The 19,290-nt window shown below is 45.3% G+C and overlaps 1 protein-coding gene across 2 annotated transcripts in view; it reads right to left on the minus strand.

Annotated features, from left to right (window-relative positions):
• fosl2 (FOS like 2, AP-1 transcription factor subunit) overlaps window positions 1-17,752 on the minus strand; it is a 33,014-nt gene extending 15,262 nt beyond the window's left edge. The window contains exons 1-3 of one of the 2 annotated variants that reach the window (XM_072500135.1): window positions 16,852-17,752; window positions 9,839-10,090; window positions 5,274-5,408 (exon numbers count right to left, since the gene is read on the minus strand). In XM_072500135.1, the coding sequence (XP_072356236.1) occupies window positions 5,274-5,408; window positions 9,839-10,090; window positions 16,852-16,980 (516 nt within the window). In that variant the 5' untranslated portion in view covers window positions 16,981-17,752. The remainder of the gene's footprint in view (window positions 1-5,273; window positions 5,409-9,838; window positions 10,091-16,851) is intronic. The other variant, XM_072500136.1, reaches the window with a different exon arrangement.
• Between the last annotated feature and the right edge of the window lie 1,538 nt (window positions 17,753-19,290).

Consider the following 19,290-nt stretch of genomic DNA (forward strand, 5'->3'; position numbering starts at 1 on the left):
CGAGTTGCACAGGAGGTCTTTTGGGAATAAGGAAAACTCAAGCTAAAATCCAAAAACATTTTTATTGGCCTGGACGACATAAAGATGTAGTTAGATTTTGTCAATCATGTCACACCTGTCAAGTGATAGGGAAACCTCAAGCAGTGATAAAACCAGTGCCCTTAATACCCATTCCAGCATTTGAGGAACCTTTTACAAGAGTCCTAATTGATTGCGTAGGACCGCTTCCTAAAACAAAAAGTGGGAATCAATATCTTTTGACTATAATGGATGTGTCTACTAGGTTTCCAGAGGCCATTCCAGTACATAATATTACAGCTAAAGAGATTGTGGAGGAATTACTTAAATGTTTTACTAGATATGGACTACCCACAGAAATACAATCGGATCAAGGATCAAATTTTACCTCCAGGTTATTCAAAGAAGTAATGGATAGCTTAGGAATAAAACAATTTAAATCAATTGCGTACCATCCAGAATCACAGCGAGCGTTAGAAAGGTGGCATCAGACATTAAAGCATTAAAGACAATGTTGAGGGCTTATTGTCAAGATTATCCAGAGGATTGGGATAAAGGAATTCCATTTGTACTGTTTGCAAAGAACAAAGAACAAAGAAATGTACAGCACAGGAACAGGCCCTTCGGCCCTCCAAGCCCGTGCGGACCATGTTGCCCGACTGAACTACAATCTTCTACACTTCCTGGGTCCATATCCCTCTATTCCCATCCTATTCATGTATTTGTCAGGATGCCCCTTAAATGTCACTATCGTCCCTGCTTCCACCGCCTCCTCCGGTAGCGAGTTCCAGGCACCCACTACCCTCTGCGTAAAAAACTTGCCTCGTACATCTACTCTAAACCTTGCCCCTCTCACCTTAAACCTATGCCCCCTAGTAATTGACCCCTCTACCCCGGGGAAAAGCCTCTGACTGTCCACTCTGTCTATGCCCCTCATAATTTTGTAGACCTCTATCAGGTCGCCCCTCAACCTCCTTCGTTCCAGTGAGAACAAACCGAGTTTATTCAACCGCTCCTCATAGCTAATGCCCTCCATACCAGGCAACATTCTGGTAAATCTCTTCTGCACCCTCTATAAAGCCTCCACATCCTTCTGGTAGTGTGGCGACCAGAATTGAACACTATACTCCAAGTGTGGCCTAACTAAGATTCTATACAGCTGCAACATGACTTGCCAATTCTTATATTCAATGCCCCGGCCAATGAAGGCAAGCATGCTGTATGCCTTCTTGACTACCTTCTCCACCTGTGTTGCCCCTGTGTACTCCTAGATCTCTTTGACTTTCAATACTCTTGAGGGTTCTACCATTCACTGTATATTCCCTACCTGCATTAGACCTTCCAAAATGCATTACCTCACATTTGTCTGGATTAAACTCCATCTGCCATCTCTCTGCCCAAGTCTCCAAACAATCTAAATCCTGCTGTATCCTCTGACAGTCCTCATCGCTATCCCAATTAGGGATGCACCTAATGAGTCAACCAAATTTAGTCCTTTTGAACTAATTTTTGGTCATGAGGTAAGAGGACCACTTAAATTGATTAAGGAAAAATTGGTGAGTGAGAAATCGGAAATTACATTATTGGATTACGTGTCAAATTTTAGGGAACGATTAAATAGAGCAGGTGAATTGGCTAGACAGCATTTGAAAGTTGCACAAAATGTGATGAAACGGGTAGCAGACAAGAAATCCAAAGTTTGTAGTTTTGCCAGTGGGGATAAAGTTTTAATATTGTTACTAGTGGTAGGTGAACCTTTAAAAGCAAGGTTTTGTGGACCGCATCAGATTGAAAGGAAATTAAATGAGGTGAATTATGTGGTAAAAACACCAGATAGAAGGAAGACTCACCGAGTGTGTCATGTGAATATGCTTAAAAGGTACTTTGAAAGGGAAGGAGAGAAAAATGAGGTTTTAATGATTCTAACTCAAAGTGATGAACCAAATCCAGATGACTGTGAATTTGATATACCTCAAATTAAATTTGAAAATGACGATGTTCTTAAAAATTGGGATAAATTGTTGAGTTATCTTCCAGAGGAAAAACTGACCTGAAAGAGTTATTGTTATCACGTGGGCAAGTTTGTAGGGATAAATTGGGAAGTACTAAAATGGCTATACATGATGTAGATGTGGGAAATGCTGTTCCAATCAAACAACATCCAGATAGACTTAACCCTTTAAAATTGGCACAGGTTAACAAAGAGATTGAAAGTATGCTTAAAAATGGCATAATTGAAGTGGGTTGCAGCCAATGGAGCTCACCCATAGTGATGGTGCCTAAACCAGACGGTACCCAACGGTTGTGTGTGGACTATAGAAAGGTTAATGCAGTTACAAGAATATCTTATCCTATCCCACGTTTTGAGGATTGCATTGAGAAAGTGGGACAATCAGCTATTAGATCCAAATTGGATTACTTAAAGGCTACTGGCAAGTACCTTTATCCGAAAGGGCGAAGGAGATTTCAGCTTTTGTGACTCCAGATGGTATATACCAATTCAAAATTATGCCATTTGGCATGAAAAACGCACCAGCCACATTTCAACGGTTAACTAACTCAGTCGTTTCAGGATTACCCAATTGTGAAGATTGGGTAATCTTCACAATTGGGTAATCCACACACAACCGTTGGGTAAAATTATGCCATCGACGATCTGGTAATTTTCAGCCAACATGGAAAGAACATTTGAAACATCTGATGGAGTTATTCGATCGACTTCTGGGGGCGGGTTTGGTGATAAACCTAGCCAAAAGTGAATTTGGAAAAGCCCGAATCACTTTCCTTGAGGAGTTTTCGATACCCTCGAGACAAAGGGAAATAATGCGATTTCTTGGCATGAGTGGATTTGATCGAACATGTGCGCAAAGCTTTTGTCACGTGATTGCTCCACTGATGGATTTGCGGAAGAAATGTCAAAAATTTCAATGGACAGCGGACTTTCGATAGGCATTTGATTGCCTGAAAGCTGTGATAACCAATGCGCATGTGCTGGAGAATTACAAGGGACTCTATGATCAGATTGAACTTTAAAGAGAAATGCTAAGGCGTAGAGAATTGGACGGATCATGCAGAGACCTTCCTGTTCAACGAGACTGTCAATCATGAAGGATTGCAGTTGGAGGAAGAAGAACGAAAAAATGGACTTTATTATTGTACCTGTTTGTGTGTGGGTTTTTTTTAATGAACAAGTATATTTACTGTGGGCATTTCTTAAAGGATAGTGCAATGGTGAAAAATGAATCCATCTTGAGGTTGATGGGTTTATTTTCTTTTTCTTGGGGGGAGGTGTCATGTGAGAGTACCCTTTAAGAAATGAGTGTTTAAGAAATGTACCTTTAAGAAATGGAGCTGCTCATGTTACTGGAGTGATGTCAGAGTGTGAGTGGAGCTGAGCTCCATTTCTGCTTCTTAGTTTCAGTTTGAGAAAAGCTTGGGGGTGTCTGTGAGCTGCACTGCTGTTGATCTCTGCCATCCAAAAATATCTATGGATCATTTGGTGAATTCAGAAGAAGCATAAATGTTTTCAGTCTTGAATGTAAACCCTGATGTGCTCCTGTTTGGAGGTTTGTTAAGTCTTTTGGATGGTAAAAGAACAGCGTACAGATTACTTAGTGTTGTATTCTTTGGGGGGTGTATTTGATTTACAGGTTGCTGAGATGTTCACTGTTTGTTTTAGAAAGGTCAACTTGAGTTCATAGAATAAACATTGTTTTGGTTTTAAAAATACTCGTCCATTTCTGCTGTACCATACCTGTTGGGTGAGCCGTGTGCTCCCCATACCACAATCTATTAAAAGTTGTAGGTCAGGTGAACTCCATAATACACTTTGGGATTCTCTAAACCCTGACCCATAACATGGTGGACAGGTTTAGGGGAGTCAGGAGGTGAGGTACTCGCTGCAGGATTCCTAGTCTGCTCTTGTAGACACAGTATTTATAAGGCTCGTCCAGTTCAGCTTCTGGTCAATGGTAACCCCCAGGATGTTGATAGTGGGGGATCCAGGCGATGGTAATGCCATTGAATGTCAAGGGGCATTGGTTTGATTCTCTCTTGTAGGAGATGGTCATTGCCTGGTACTTGTGCTGCACGAATGTTATTTGCCACTTGTCAGCCCAAGCCTGGATATTGTTCATGTTTTGCTGCATTTGGTCATGGACTGCTTCAGTATCTAAGGAGTCACGAATGGTGCATCAGCGAACATCCCCACTTCTGGCCTAATGATTTACGGTCATTGATGAAGCAGATGAAGATGGTTAGGCAGCGGACACTACCCTGAGGAACTCCTGCAGTGATGTCCTGGGACTGAGCTGACTGACCTCCATCCACCACAACCATCTTCCTTTGTGCCAGGTATGAGTCTAATGTGTAGGAATAGGTGTCTGCCTGAACGTGAACTGTAAGCGGCAGGTCAAACGTGAATGTTTAAATGGGGTAAATAAGAGAAAGCGGTTTCCTGCGGCAGGAGGGTCAGCAACCAGAGAATTCAGATTTAAGGTAGTTGGCAAAAGAGCAAGAGGAGTTATTGCGATTTGGAAGGCACTATCTGAAAGAGCGCTGGCTGAAAGAGCGCTGGCTGAAAGAGCGCTGGCTGAAAGAGCGCTGGCTGAAGAATGGAGAATTTTGCAGGGATAGAGAACAAAAAGAAAAATAGGAAGCAGAGAGGCAGACAGAGAAGAATGCCCAAGGGAGTTACTCAGGAAAATGTACAAACAGACCCACAGACAAAGAGAGAGACAGGCAGCGTGAGCACGGGGAAGGGTGCAAGTCAGACAGTGATCGTGCACAATGGGGAGAGAGCACGCAAGAGAGTGCGTGTGCACACAGAGAGGGAAACCAGAGGGTAGCAAGTAAAACCAGAAGGTAAAAGGAGACTAAAGTTACTGGAAATATAATCTGGGAGAACACAAATCAGTTCGAGCCACCAACACAACAAAGACGTGTTGGCAGAGCCCAGGGCATGTGTTAATTGCCAGGTCACCACCCAATCCGGAAACGGCTCGCAGGGACCAAAATAATTGTTTTAAAAATGGCGGGAGAAAATAAAATGAATACAGAAGCCAAAAACCACGCAGATTATAGACTCCTAATGGGAAATATTAGAATCCACAGAAATCTCTCAACACTGAGTTCACAAAACAAGAAATCAGGTGGAGGAGCCGGGGTACTGTTGAAGAGAGACACTTGTTCACCCAGCCCATAAGACGGAGCAGTCCCATCTGATGAGCAGGAGAAAGTGGCAGGAGCAGACCTACCCTGCAGAAACATGTCCGCTCTTGGTCACTCCCGGAGCAGCACTGACGGTGGCCGTTGAGCAGGTCACGGCCCAGGCCATGCTGCCCTGTTGGTTGGAGAAAGTGCAGCGGCTGTGGCAGGCGACAGTGGAAAATCTAAATGGGGCAGGGAGGAGGTGAGGGGGGAATAAAAAAAAATACAATTTAAAAGAAAAGAAGGGGGGAGAAAACCCACAGGCAAACAAAAACTGAACCAATGACATTGACTTCCCTAAATCCCGGCCTCCTAAACCTGTGGAAATCGCCACTGGGTGATCCACAGATTTCAGAATCCATTTAAAAGCAGGCAAAAGCCACCAAACCCCAACTTCATCAGATTCAGACAGGAGCAAGCGGTCTGATTGTGTGGTTCTCTAGTGAGGCTGCACCACTGCAATGAGTGTAAATGGTATGTCTAGTTTTGGGAGGCAGGTGTTTAAGCGGGGAGTGAGTTGAGTTTGGATGGCACCACAACCTATTGTTGAACGAAGAAAGTAGTTTGGATTTTTGTTACATAAAGGATAGCCATTGCTCAGTTGGTAGCGCCCGAAGCTCTTTTTTTTTTTAATTTTAGAGTACCCAGTTAATTTTATTTTCCAATTAAGGGGCAATTTAGCATGTTCAATCCACCTACCTTGCACATCTTTGGGTTGTGGGGGCGAAACCCATGCGAACACGGGGAGAATTTGGAAAACACCACACGGACAGTGACCCAGAGCCGGGATCGAACCTGGGATCTCGGCGCCGTGAGGCAACAGGGCTAACCCACTGCGCCACCGTGCTGTCCCTAAGCCCCGAGCTCTTGACTCAAAACCGTGCGTTCAAGGCTCAAGAACACAATAAATAAGAGTAAATCATATGGGCAGTCAAGCCTGCTCTGCCATTCAACATTCAACACCATCATGGTTGCACTTGCAATTCAACTTCATTTTCCTCGCCACTCCCCATATTACTTAATCCCCTGAGAGACCAAACGTCTGTCTAGCTCAGCCTGAAATATCTTCAACGATGGAGCATTCATACCCCTCTGGGATAGAGAATTCCAAAGATTCACAACTCTCTCAGTGAAGAAATGTTTCCTCATCTCAGTCCATTCCAGGTGATCCAGGTAAGAGGCCATGCCGGTCCTCTCATGTGGATGTAAATGCTCCCATGGCACTATTTCAAACAAGAGTAATGGCATCCTTGGTGTCTTGGTTAATATATATCCCTCAATCATCATCTAAAATTAAAAGTGGACGTGGTCTTTTGTCCCCTTGCTCTGTGCAAATTAGTTAATGCATTTCTCACATGGTGACTAGGCGTCTTAGTGCTGACTTGGCTGTAAAGAGCTTTAGAACGTCCAGAGTGTGCAGAAGGGACTACATAAAGACAAGGTAGCCTTAAAATCGGACAGAGGCAAGGACATTTACTCAGACTGCTCTCTCCTCATCACAATGTAGATGGATTAGAGCCATTCAAGCAGCGCGAGTGTACTTTGTGTGAGTTTAGAGTGAGATGACTAATTATCCACAGAATATAAGAGTTTCTGTGTGGATGAACCATGGTGAATGTTAGGGAGCTGAACACAGGAGGAAGTTGGTAAGGAGTAAACTGCAATTGCCCTTCAGAGACCCTCTCACAAGTGGACTATATTGAATGAGGTTCAATATAGGGTCACCCTTCCTGACAACATGGGCATAATTTAATCCTGACTCACTAAGGGAGAAATGGGCAGGATCATGTTGACTACTCACTTTCCTTTAACATTAGTCAAGCTGGGTGTAGGAGTAAAATCAGGCACTGGATGGTTAGGGTAAAATTATATTTGTGTCTCACTGTGATGCAAGTTAAGAGGTACAGGTTCAATCAAATGTAGAGGGGGCTTTAGGGTCATGCCAGATACCACTTATTTACAAAAGGAATAATCAAAACAACAAACTTCCAAGTAGGATAATGGAGACAAGAATGTTAGGATGGTTTAAGTAGCAGTGGATTCTGTAATGGGAGTGGGAAGAGGGGTGCAGACGTGTAATATTTTCATAAGAGGTAACTAGACAAGAGAAAATGGTCCTCCTTCACCCATCCAGCATGTGCTAGCTAACAAATTTAAAAAGAGCTTGCAATCCTAGAATACCTGCTAAAAGAACTCCCATAACATTCCAGAAAGTTCTACAAGGTCGGACCATTAAAGGATTTCTCACTCAGGGTGGTGAAGATTATGTGGTTTATTTATTTTATATTGTTTATAAGTCCCCCAAAACCATGCATCCATTGATCAGAAGTTCCCTGCTGTGCATCTCTCTTGTTGACAGAACAATAACTACCCAGCCAATTAATCGCTTGTTTGAATTGAAGAACATTGCAGCACATCCTGGGGATGTGAAAGATGCTATACAAATGGAAGTTCTTTCTTTCCACGTGATTCCTTGAAACTGCAGTAAAAAAACCTCCTTCATTACTCAGATAGTCACTGGGGATAACATGAGCACCATCTCGTGCCAGGTGAGTCTTAAGTGGCAGGCAATTGCACACACATCACTGCAGCAGGTTACCCACGGGATTGTGCTTCAAGCAGGTTTTGGGAGTGTACCTGCATTTATTACATACACGCCCAGCCTCAGTCACAGATACCTTTATCTCCTGTTAATCCCCAGGCGCCTAATTACAATTTATTCTGCTCCAGAAATCAAAACTATTGAACTACTTGTCTCCACCTTCCTACACGCCATTAACCCAATCAACTAAATTCCGACTTCTCAATTAATCTGCACTATTCTGCCACAATTTAGGCACAGTGTGTGCCATTTTCCTGTATTGGGTTCATATGGTGCTTTTCTGTTGTAATGTCCACAGTGTGTAATCCTCTATAACATCTGCAGGAATTGTTATTCACTATAACATGTAAGATGCATTTACAATACGAGACATACATTGTGCAATTGCCCTTAATGTTCACAGGACGTTAGTCACTGATGTTCCGAGGTAGCTGCTGTTCACTGCTGTACATGTATATATACATTTATATATATATTGCGCATTCACTAACAAAGCACCTTTAACGTAGTAAAACGTCCCGAGGTACTTAAACGGCAAGGGCAACTTACTAACGACCCATCAAAAATACATTAAACTGTAAAATTCACATGGTATGATATTTTCCTGTATTTCTTTATAATATGCACACATGGGCTGTTCTCTTACAACAGACTTAATTACATCTTCCCAACGAAACTTAGTGCAGGTGACATGATCCGATTACAGAAACCAGGCCTGTGCCGTGGTCCAACAGAACATCCGATGTGGGAAGAAACGCATAATCCTGACTGTATGAAACAATCTGTGATTCGGTTTAGATTCGGTTTAGATGTAGGCCCATGTGTGTTATGGTCCATATATCCTCTATTCAAGACCTATATATATATCTAACCCTATTTTCTTTTTTAATATTGGATTTTAAAATATAGATGGGGGAGAGGGGATGGGGGAGGAATATCTGTGCTTTCTTGACTGGAGCAGAGGCAATAAAGGAGGCATCGAACGATGAAAGATCTCAAAATATAAAAGATTTTTGATTTGCTACTAACAAGCAGAGACAGGTGCAGATTTCTTTATTAATTCATGGGGCGTGGGTGTTGCTAGAAAGGCTAATTGCCTGCTCCAGAGCAATAGGAAAGGGCAATAAGTAAAGCATAGCCAGCAACGCCCACATCCCATGAACAGATTTTTTGAAAAATGGAGAAATATCATAAGGAAGTAAGAGCAAGGAAAATATTTTTGTTTCCAGATAGAGGATTATTAGAACATGGAATAAGTGACTACTGAGGCAGAGTCTAGACTATAACTTCAAAGGGAATTGGAGAAGTCAAGAATAATGTGTCAGGAAAGAGCTGGAGAAGTGGATTAAAGTAAATACTTCGAGTTAAAGAGCTGCCAAAGGACATCTTTTGTGCTGCAAATTCTGTGGTTCCTCAGCCTTCAAAAAGGCTCGCATGCTGTCGGCTCTATGGATTATGCTGACCCCCACCCATCGCCCCCCCCACCCTGGTCTCGATTACAATGCTAGACCAAAAATGATCATCCTACTTTAGCACTGAAGTGAACTTCGCAGAGGAACTTCTCAATTCCAAGGTGCAAACTGGGTGACAATGGAACCAACCAGCTGTCTAGCCCACTAAGCTAAACCAGCATTTTAAAAGGGAACTTTGGACCTATGGTTCCCAAAGCTCTCTGTTACGATGGTATTTGTCATCTTATGTCTGGGTCTGTTGTAGACTGTTTGATTACAGCCCAAATGCCTGATTAGTCACCATTAACCTTGTATTATGTAACTACTAGGGTGGTAGAAGGTGAACCAGATGGAACTTGATCGTTCCCATCCTACACTTCCTATGGAGGTGATTCATATAAAAATCCTGATTACTGAGATCAAAGTGAAGAAAGCAAATTGGATAAAAATGATGACAAGAAGTATGGAGAGCAGGAAATTGAACAACCCCTCAGCTGGCGGCGTGAATGGGCTGAGGGTTGATACATTCATCTCTGCAGACACCGGGCTTCAATCTCACCTGATCGTCTCTTTTTCCTCGCCTCTCTGTTGCTCCGATGGTTTTAATGACCCCCGGTCGGTGTAAAGTGGTGGAGGAGGGCGATGAGATGCTGGCCCCCGGGAGGCTGTAAGGGTGCGACCTGGAGTAAGGGCTGGACATTGAGGTGATGACCGTGGGCTGAACCATCCATTGTAGGTCCTGGCTGGTGGTAATGGCGGTGATTGTAGGGACAAAGGCACTACTGGATCCTGGCATGTCTGATCGATATTTCTGAGGAGGTTTAAAAATAAAAACAACAAAATAAGGCCAGTGAGTCAAATTGCTGCAGCCCCTCAGTGATACAGTCATTCATAAACATCTTCCAAAAGTCATGGGAGACTGCTGCTGGCACAGATGGAAGCAAAACATTTCTTGTTCTGAGTTATCAGTTCGAGGAAACCATCATTTTAGGCAACATTCCACAGAGTCCAACCCTAAAAGCCTGGAACTGAGTGGTTTGCTAGGCCATTTCAGAAGGTGATTAAGAGTCAACCACATTGCTGTGGATCTGGAGTCACATGTAGGCCAGACCAGGCATGGACGACAGATTGCCTTCCCCTAAGGGACATTGGTGAACCAGTTAGGTTTTTACAACAATCGATGATAGTTGGCGTGGCCACCGCTACTGCGACTCACTTTTCAATTCCAGAGTTTATTAATTGGATTGAATTTCCACCAGCTGCTGTGGTGGGATTTAAACCTGTGTCCCTGAATCATCCACCTGGGCCTCTGGGTTACTAGTCCACTAACGTTACCACTAAGCCATGCTTCCATTAATTTTCTTTAACCAAGAGAATCTGCTGTCCTTACCCAGTCCCACTTCATCATACTCTTTTTTTAAAATAAATTTAGAGTACCCAATTATTCTTTCTCCAATTATAGGACAATCTAACGTGGCCAATCCACCTAACCTGCACATCTTTGGGTTGTGGGGGTGAAACCCACGCAGACATGGGGAGAATGTGCAAACTCCACAAGGACAGTGACCCAGGGCCGGGATTCGAACCCGTGTCCTCAGCGCCACAGTCCCAATACTAACGACTGCACCAGATGCTGCCCTTCATACTCTTAAGATATGCTCTGCAATGACTTAGCAGTCACTTAGTTCAGGGTTGGGCAATACATGCTGACCTTGACAGTGAGCCCACATCCACAGAATGAATAAAACAGCTGCCGACATTGGCATATCCTGCTGTCCAGAGTTTGGTTTTATCCACCACTAAGTCCTTTCCAAATATCCAAACCCACAGCATTCAAATAGAACAAGTCAGTCAGTGAACGTGAAAGAAGTGCAAATAGGGCTGACTTTCCCGGGCTTGTGGATGTCTATGGCATAGATAGATAGCCTAATGTCTCTATTCTTCATGTCCGAACCAGAGTGCAAACGTTGAACAATGGTAGTCTCGCAGCTTTTAACTCTCTCAGATACAAATGGTCATGGTAGTGGGCAGTCAAGAGTCAGCTAGATGTTGAGTGTAACTAAAGTCCCATGTACGCCAGACTGAGCAAGGACAGCAACTTTCTTCCCATAAATGGCATTCATTTTTTGGCAATCCAACAGCTTCTGACCATTTTTTTAAAATCAACTCACAACAGCTTTTTTAACTTGGGACATTCTTCAAATTCCAAAATGTCAAGCTGCCAGGGTGGAATCTGAATTCACATGTCCAAGTTTAGGATTACTAGCCCACAAATATAACCTCCACTCTCCTTGTAAGATCCTTTCATTTTCATTGTTGTGGAGGGAATCAGGAAGCAGAGCAAATTAAAAAAAACACTTGTGACCATATTGGCTCCAGAGAAACAGGAGTTGAGTAACCACTTTGCAATTTACAACCAACATGCTTCTAAGAGTTAGCCTGATAGTTGTAAAAGGTCGCATTGCATTCACCCCAACACCATCGGGCCTGGGCCTGCGCCATCCTACCAACTGTCCTGGCTTGAGACAATTCACACCTCTTTAACCTGGGGTTACCCCTCTCTCTGGACCTGTAGACTTAATTACCTGCAAAGACTCGCATTCAAAGTATCGTCTTGCATCTTTGACTTTGTCTATATATATGTTTCTGGAACCCACCTCGTCATTCACCTGAGGAAGGAGCAGTGCTCCGATAGCTAGTGATTCGAAACAAACCTGTTGGACTTTAACCTGGTGTAGGAGGGGTTATTGGGTTATGGGGATAGGGTGGAAGTGAGGGCTTAAGTGGGTCAGTGCAGACTCGATGGGTCGAATGGCCTCCTTCTGCACTGTATGTTCTATGTAAGACCTCTTATTGTAAAATGTAGAAATTGGCATTCCCATTGATATCCAATGGAGACGATATTAAATAGGATTGTGTGAAGGGAAGAGAGAGACTTGCTCACCGCTGCACTGCTGCCTCACAGCGCCAGGAGCCCGGGTTCGATTCTGGCCTCGGGTGACTATCTGTGTGCAGTTTACACTTTCTCCCAGTGTCTGCGTGGGTTTCCTCCGGGTGCTCCGGTTTCCTCCCACAGTCCAAAACTGTGCAGGTTAGGTGGATCGGCTATGACCAACGCGCAGGTTATTGGGATAGGGCAGGGGAGTGGGCCTAGGCAGGATGCTCTTTTGGAGGGTCAGTGCAGACTTGATGAGTCGAGTGGCCTCCTTCTGCGCTGTATTGATTCTATGGAATATGCTCCCTCCCACAATCACATTGATTAGCCATTTGCAGTAGCAATAATGAAAGAATAATGAGATATGCCCAGGTCAGCATAATGTGTGACCTGGAAGAAATACCATTCTTACTAAATGGAAGGCAGCTTTAATTTAAATTCTAAACTGTGAATCGGGCAGTTCCTTTCGAACCAAGATCAAAACAACCATTGATCAAACCAAATGTTGGTTACGATGAAAGTGACCAGAATATGAAATGTGGAAGGTGTCCTTTCTTGAGGTTTTCTTTCAGATTCAGAACGGAGCTCATTTGTGCAAACGACACATAACAGACACCCGCCAGGGCACTGTCGATATTGTAACCAACGTCAATAGCGATTTCTTGCCCCTCTGTGGAATGTTCGGTTGTCATCTCACTGAACGATAAATATCAGAATATCAGGGATGAGGAACATATTTCGCAGCTTGATGGGCCAATGAAATTAGAAAACTTGTGGGGTTTTTAAAATTATAATTGATCTATTCCGTAAAAAATGACCTGAAACGCATTCTTTAAAAGGCCAACAATACGTTAGTGTAAAGGAATCTTGTTCTTGCAAAACCTCTATTAAATATACATAACCTATGTAAACAAACATGTGCACGATGCACATAAAGCCATGATCAAAGAACAAAGAACAATACAGCACAAGAACAGACCCTTCGGCCCGCCAAGCCTGTACCGGTCATGATACCACCCTTGACCAAAACCCTCAGCACTTCCTAGTGCTATATCCCTCTATACCCATCCTATCCAGATTGATCGAGATGCCTTTTGAACGCCATTAATGTATCTGCATCCACAACCTCCCCTGGCAACACGTTCCAGGCACTCACCACCCTCTGTGTAACAAACCTGCCTCGCACATCTCCTCTAAACTTTGCCCCATGGACCATGGACCTCCTGGTGACTGACCTCTCCACCCTGGGAAAGAGTGCCTGCCCATCCACTCTACCCATGCCCTTCATAACCTTGTGGACACCTATCAGGTCACCCCCCAACCCCTGTCATGCTAATGAAGACAGTCTGAATCTATTCAGCCTCTCCACATAGCTAACACCCTTCAGACCAGGCAACATCCTGGTAAACCTCCTCTGCACCCCTTCCAAAGCTTCCACATCCTTCTGGTAGTGATTGTGCGTGATAGTAATATAGTATACAGTAATTTGACCATATGTCTTAAGTGCTGTGCCTCCCTTTATGTAACCTAAAGAGGGTGTCAGAGCCATCCCAGGATGAGAACATTGTTTACATCTGTTTATCTGCCCAGGAGCAACTGACTTCAGGTTGGACTCCTTATTGGTGTCCTTATGGTACAATCCCAAAGGCACAGTGTACAAAAAGACCATTAAAAAACTTGCGATAAAATCTATGTTAAATGAATCAGTCCTTTATGGGGCAAAGGTTCTAACGAAGGATATAAAGCAAGCTATAATATTACTTTGCCTTCAATTTATCCAGGTTATGTGTTAGTGTGTCAGGAAGGCGTTACTTGCAGTTCGGGTTCCAGCTTCCCAGTTTTGGAAGAGATGTTGTGGTTTGTTGAGAGAGTCGATCTGAAAATTATCAACTGGAATCTGGGCACAAATCTGATGGTAAAACCAAATCTATCCTCCAACCACATACCACCACACTCCTCTCCCCCCCCCCCCCCCCCCAACCCCTCCAGACACACACTTTCTGCTTTAGAGGTTATTAGCATTTACCATTCCCTGGCATTCATGAGAATTTAAGCCGTAATCCCATTCCACCCACCCAGGATTTGGGGCAAAGCCAATCCTAACTTCCGAATGTGACATAAAACCAATCTTCCCTCCCACAGGAAATGGAAGATCCCACACAGCACTCTTTCACCCTGGTGTTCTGGGCAATAATCATCCCTCAACCAACATCGTAAGGAGAACGACTGTCATGGTCATTGTCACGTTACTGGTTTGGGGAGTCTAGGCTGATCACTGATTGGTTCTGCCTTTCTTACATCACAGCAGTGACCACCCTTCTCAGAACAAATCCTTAATTAGCTGTGGAAGGCTTTGAGATACCCGCGGTTCTGAAAGGCACGATGGAAATGCTACTGTTTCTTTTTCACTCCTGTGGGTTTTAAGACACTGAATTAAGGCGGTTGACAGAAGAGCTAAAGGCAACATGAGGACATTTTTTTTTAATTTAAAAAAAGGCAGCGAATGGTCAGGTTCTGGAATGCTCTGCTTGAGTGTGTGGTAGAGGCAGATTCAATCGGGGAGTTCCAGAGGGGGATCGGTTCAGCCTCTGAAAGGGATAGAATTTGGGGAACAGATGAGGGGGGGGGGGAGAGGAAATGGGATTAGCCAAATTGCAAAGAGAGGGAGAGCAGCTGATGAGCCTAACAGCCACTGAGTGTCTATGAGAGAGGGAGAGAAACTGTGTTGGTGAGGGGATTGGAGGGGGCTGTCTTTTACACAGAATCACATTGATTATCTCCCAGCTTGGATCTTCACAATCAACGACTATAGGAAGTAGGACAGTTAAAAATAACACACACGTTGGAAAAATATAAAGTTGGAAATAGCTGCCCGTTGCAAAGGGACCTCTGGCAGTACCCATAGCGTCCAGAGAGATGGAGGGATAAAGCACACAGTTAGCAGATGAAGTATCACCGAGGGTACATGTAATTTTCCACATGTAAAAAAAGTGTAATAAAAACTAGAAACATTCTAATCCGGTATGGTTTCAAACCACAAGCCAAGGATCCAACAAAACGCCCACTGTGTTTTAAGAAAAAGGGAGTGGGGGGGGGGGGGGGGTTGAGGTGGGGCCGGGACGCTGCTTGTAGCCAGTGTTATTTACAGTAAGTCAATATATTAAACACACACTGTCCCCGGGAGCAGGGTGCAAGTTCGCTCGGCCCACCACTGGTAACAGTGGGGTGGGGCTGCCGAGGAGCAGTCAGTCCAAGCGCTGACAAGAATTCCAGTGGAGAGGAATGTCGCCAAGACCTACCCGGAAAGCGTTTGGAAATGATTATTTCGAGAAGTGTTATTTGTCCATGAACATGGGGGGGGGGGGGGGGGGGGGAGAGAGAGGGGTAAAGCTAAACAAAACGAAACGCCCCATCACTTTTACACGTTACCATGTTGGCACCAGGACTAACTTCCGCCACGGAACAGGGACAGAAAAATTCCGGAGACTTGTTTGTTTAAAAAAAAAACACCACACACACACAGAAGGGGTTACGAAACCGATTTTGTAATCCCGGCCAACTCTTCAGCCTTGCGCAAGCTTCCCCTCCAGCTCGCCTTATTTCTTCATCGCCCTTTTACAGACAGGAACAACGCGTTAAATAAACAGAGAGGGAGGAAAGTTACATCAGCCCAGCTCCCCAGTTAAAGTGACAGCGCCCCGAACTTCCCATTGATCCGGAGAGATGGGCATGCTTTTAAAAGGAGGCATTGAAATAATTTTTAATAACTGGGGCAGGGAGAGGGGGGAGAGAGAGATTTCAATAATTGGGGGATAAATATATATATATTTTTTAAAAGTTTTTTTTTAAAAGTTACATTTTTCGGCCAACTTTTTGATCCGTTTATTTAATTGAACGCTGCTCCCCCCCCCCCCCCCCCAAAAAAAAAGACTTCTCAAAGAGACGCTGGGTGAAAAGATTGCCTTTGAATTCCTCTCCGTCCGATAGATGATTGGGGAGAAAAGCGACATTGCTGCATGTGTGAAGTGGACAAGGCTACACGAAATGTATAGAGGGAATGGGGAGACTATACTTTTCTTTAAATTAAAAAATCCATCCGAGCAAACACTTTGATCAAATACAGTAAAAGGAAAGGCTGTCGTTTTATTTATTGAGCTGAGGACAGACACCCCCCCCACACACACACACAGCGGCGGGGGAATAAGGAGACCATCTGACGCCGCCCGCCCCGTTGGCACACACAGCCGGCCGATTCACACTTGTGCCAATGTTTTAACAAGCCTCTCTCGCTTCACACACTGGGCAAGCACGGTGCCAACACTCTTTGACAGACAACCGCCGACTGAGACCAGGAAACAGCACTAGCCACAGACTGACTGTGGGACAGGGAGAGGAAAGGACTCTAACCTCCCCTCTATCACACACACAGGCCAAATCACCATCTGGAACCGAAATTCCCATGCTTGACACACAATAAATAAAGCGACCCATTAAAATGTCACAGAAAAGTGCTAAACTATTTTGGAAAAATCCAGAGTTGTATATCTTTAGGTAAATCGATGTTGGTAGGGAGAGAGTGTTTGACAGGGTGGTGGGGGGTTAGGTGTGAGGAATCTCTCCCCCCCTCTCCCCCTTACCTGGGAAGCACTGACGGAGCCGCCGAGGATGCCGCTGCTCCCGGCGCTGCCAAACACGCTCTCCTGGTAAACGGGCGACGCGCTGCTGCGGGACGATGTGTCGTAGTTCACGGGATAATCTTGGTACATGTTCCCCCGCCGAATGAAGTTGGGTTTTTTTGGGAGGGGGGGGGGGGGGGGGGGGCGAGGCTGCTCTCACTCAATCCCTCTCTCCCGGGCAGAGCTCGCTCCTAGATGGATAGAGGATTGAAATGTCGGCGCCAATACAACTCCAGCAGCCCCCGAGCAACACAACGATCGGCAAGTCCGCGTTGATGATGAAGACGTTCCCTCGCAGTTGTTGCCACGCAGAAGGTTAACACAAGTTGTCCTCCCCTCTCATTCTGGGCTGGTTCCTCCTCATGCAGAGCTGCAAAAATCCACACAAACTTCCTGGAATCGTCCTCCCCTCTTCCAAACTTTCTCTCCCCCCCCCCCTGCTCAATCGAGGATGAAACTTTAATGAGTATCTTTTTTGAAAATTATAAAAAGTCGCACGATCTCTGGCGTTTCCACACTTTTTTTCCCCCGATGTCTGGTTGCTGGCTTTTTTTGTGTGTTGTTGTTAGTCGCAAGTGACTAATTATTTTTCTTCCGCCATGCGCCCGCCCCTCTGCTGGCTTCCCTGCCCGAGTTGCTCTCTCACCCGCTCGCTGGCTACTTCTTCTTCTTTCTCCCCCTCCCCTCCAAGCTCGGCGATGACTCAGTTGCCGAGGTATTAAAAAGTCTGCTCCTTTTTATTTCCAGCACTCCCCGCAAAGCGTCAGTCACCTCAGCGCCGGGCCCGCCCCAAATCCGCCCCACTCCCAGCCAGGCGGGGCGGGGACGGAGAGGCGGGGAGCTCGGCGCCCAGCCCAGCTCACACAGCAACAGCTCTGTCAGTCAGCAAGCAGCTCCCCTCCCCTCAAATCCAACGCACCCCGCTTTCTTTCCACCTCTCTTTTCGCTCTCCCAGCATATTTTATTTTCTCTTCAAGAGGAACTTATTTGCAAGGGGGGGGAGGGGGGGGGGGGGGGTGCAGAGCAACCTCTCTCTCTCTCTATGACTAAGATTGCACCGTCCATTGACGTATCTCGTTGCCTAAAAATGGGTATTTGCGTCAAATGATGCGAGGTGTGGGTTTCCTTGGTTAACGTGACGTCCGTACGGAGGGATTCCCTTTCAGTGTTGGCGAGAGATCCACCTACTCACCCTCCCCACTGCAGCTGCCTCGCCGAACTGCTCTGCAGAGAGAGAGAGAGCCCCCCTCCCCGCCTCACACACCCACCACCACCGCCGCCGAGGAGAGCGGCAAAAAAAGGGGCGCAATGTTCCAGCTGAAGGGGGAAACTTGGCGTCTTAGCGCCGCCTTGCTCCCCCCACCCCCCACCCCGGGAACCAAGTTTTTATTTCGTCGCAAAAGCGCAGGAGGCTGCCAACCGGCTTCCCTAGTGCCAGAACCTTCCCCCTCCCCTCCTGCGTCCCCGACAGCTCAAACCATCCAGGGTGGACAACAGGACTTGAGGGGCGGGGGGGGGGGGGGGGGAGGGGTGACAGGAGGGCTAAACGATGGCGGCCACCAGGGACGTGAAGTCGGAGGCCGGTGGAACGAGCGAGGGAGGGTAAATATCGCCCAGATTGAGACACGAAGCGTGACACCAAAGCATCTTTCAAATAAATTAAGTAATCAAGATTCCTCCCCCCCCCCCACAATATTTAAAAATCTATCGTTACGGCAGAAATCCTCCCGGAATTTACAAAAAAAATATCATTTTGTGGGTTTAACATTTTTTTTCTTTAAAAAGACGACAGCTTTTCATTATTGAGGCGCGATGTTTAGCTAAAAGGGCGTCTTGCCGTTTTAGATGCTTAACATGATCTTTTGTTTTAAAACAAAAGTTGGAGTGATCAGCTGGACAATAAATGCGTTTTATTTAATGTATTGTGCGGGAGGGGAGGGTTGTAAATGAAAAGTGAAGTGAGTGCAATTTCCCCAGGACTCTAACCAAATTTAATCGGGGTTGATGAATGATGAGTGTCGACACGAGTCCAGTAAGAAATCCCGTTCCCCGCCAACCCGGTCCGAAGTCCCCCGCAAAGAGGATCGCTTCGCCCCACAAGTGTAATATGACCGGCTTTGACTGGTCAGTTCAGTGACATGTCGCACGTACCACATTACTGGGGGGGGGGCGGGGGGTTCATGCTGCCTGTTTCCATGTGGAAAATGGCAAAGACTCTCGTATTGGAAACCCAGCATTTACGCGATGCCTAAAAATAAACACTTATTTTTTTTAGATTTCTTTGCGCTAAAGGTTATGTAACACAGCGAGGCGATATTTTCCACTCTTATAAACAAAAATGCAACTCCGCGCATCAGCTGAATAGTTTCCAAGGCTGTATCCCAGCTGATGTATCTATCG

The sequence above is a fragment of the Scyliorhinus torazame genome, chromosome 4, assembly GCF_047496885.1.
Source record: "Scyliorhinus torazame isolate Kashiwa2021f chromosome 4, sScyTor2.1, whole genome shotgun sequence".
Classification (NCBI taxonomy): domain Eukaryota; kingdom Metazoa; phylum Chordata; class Chondrichthyes; order Carcharhiniformes; family Scyliorhinidae; genus Scyliorhinus; species Scyliorhinus torazame.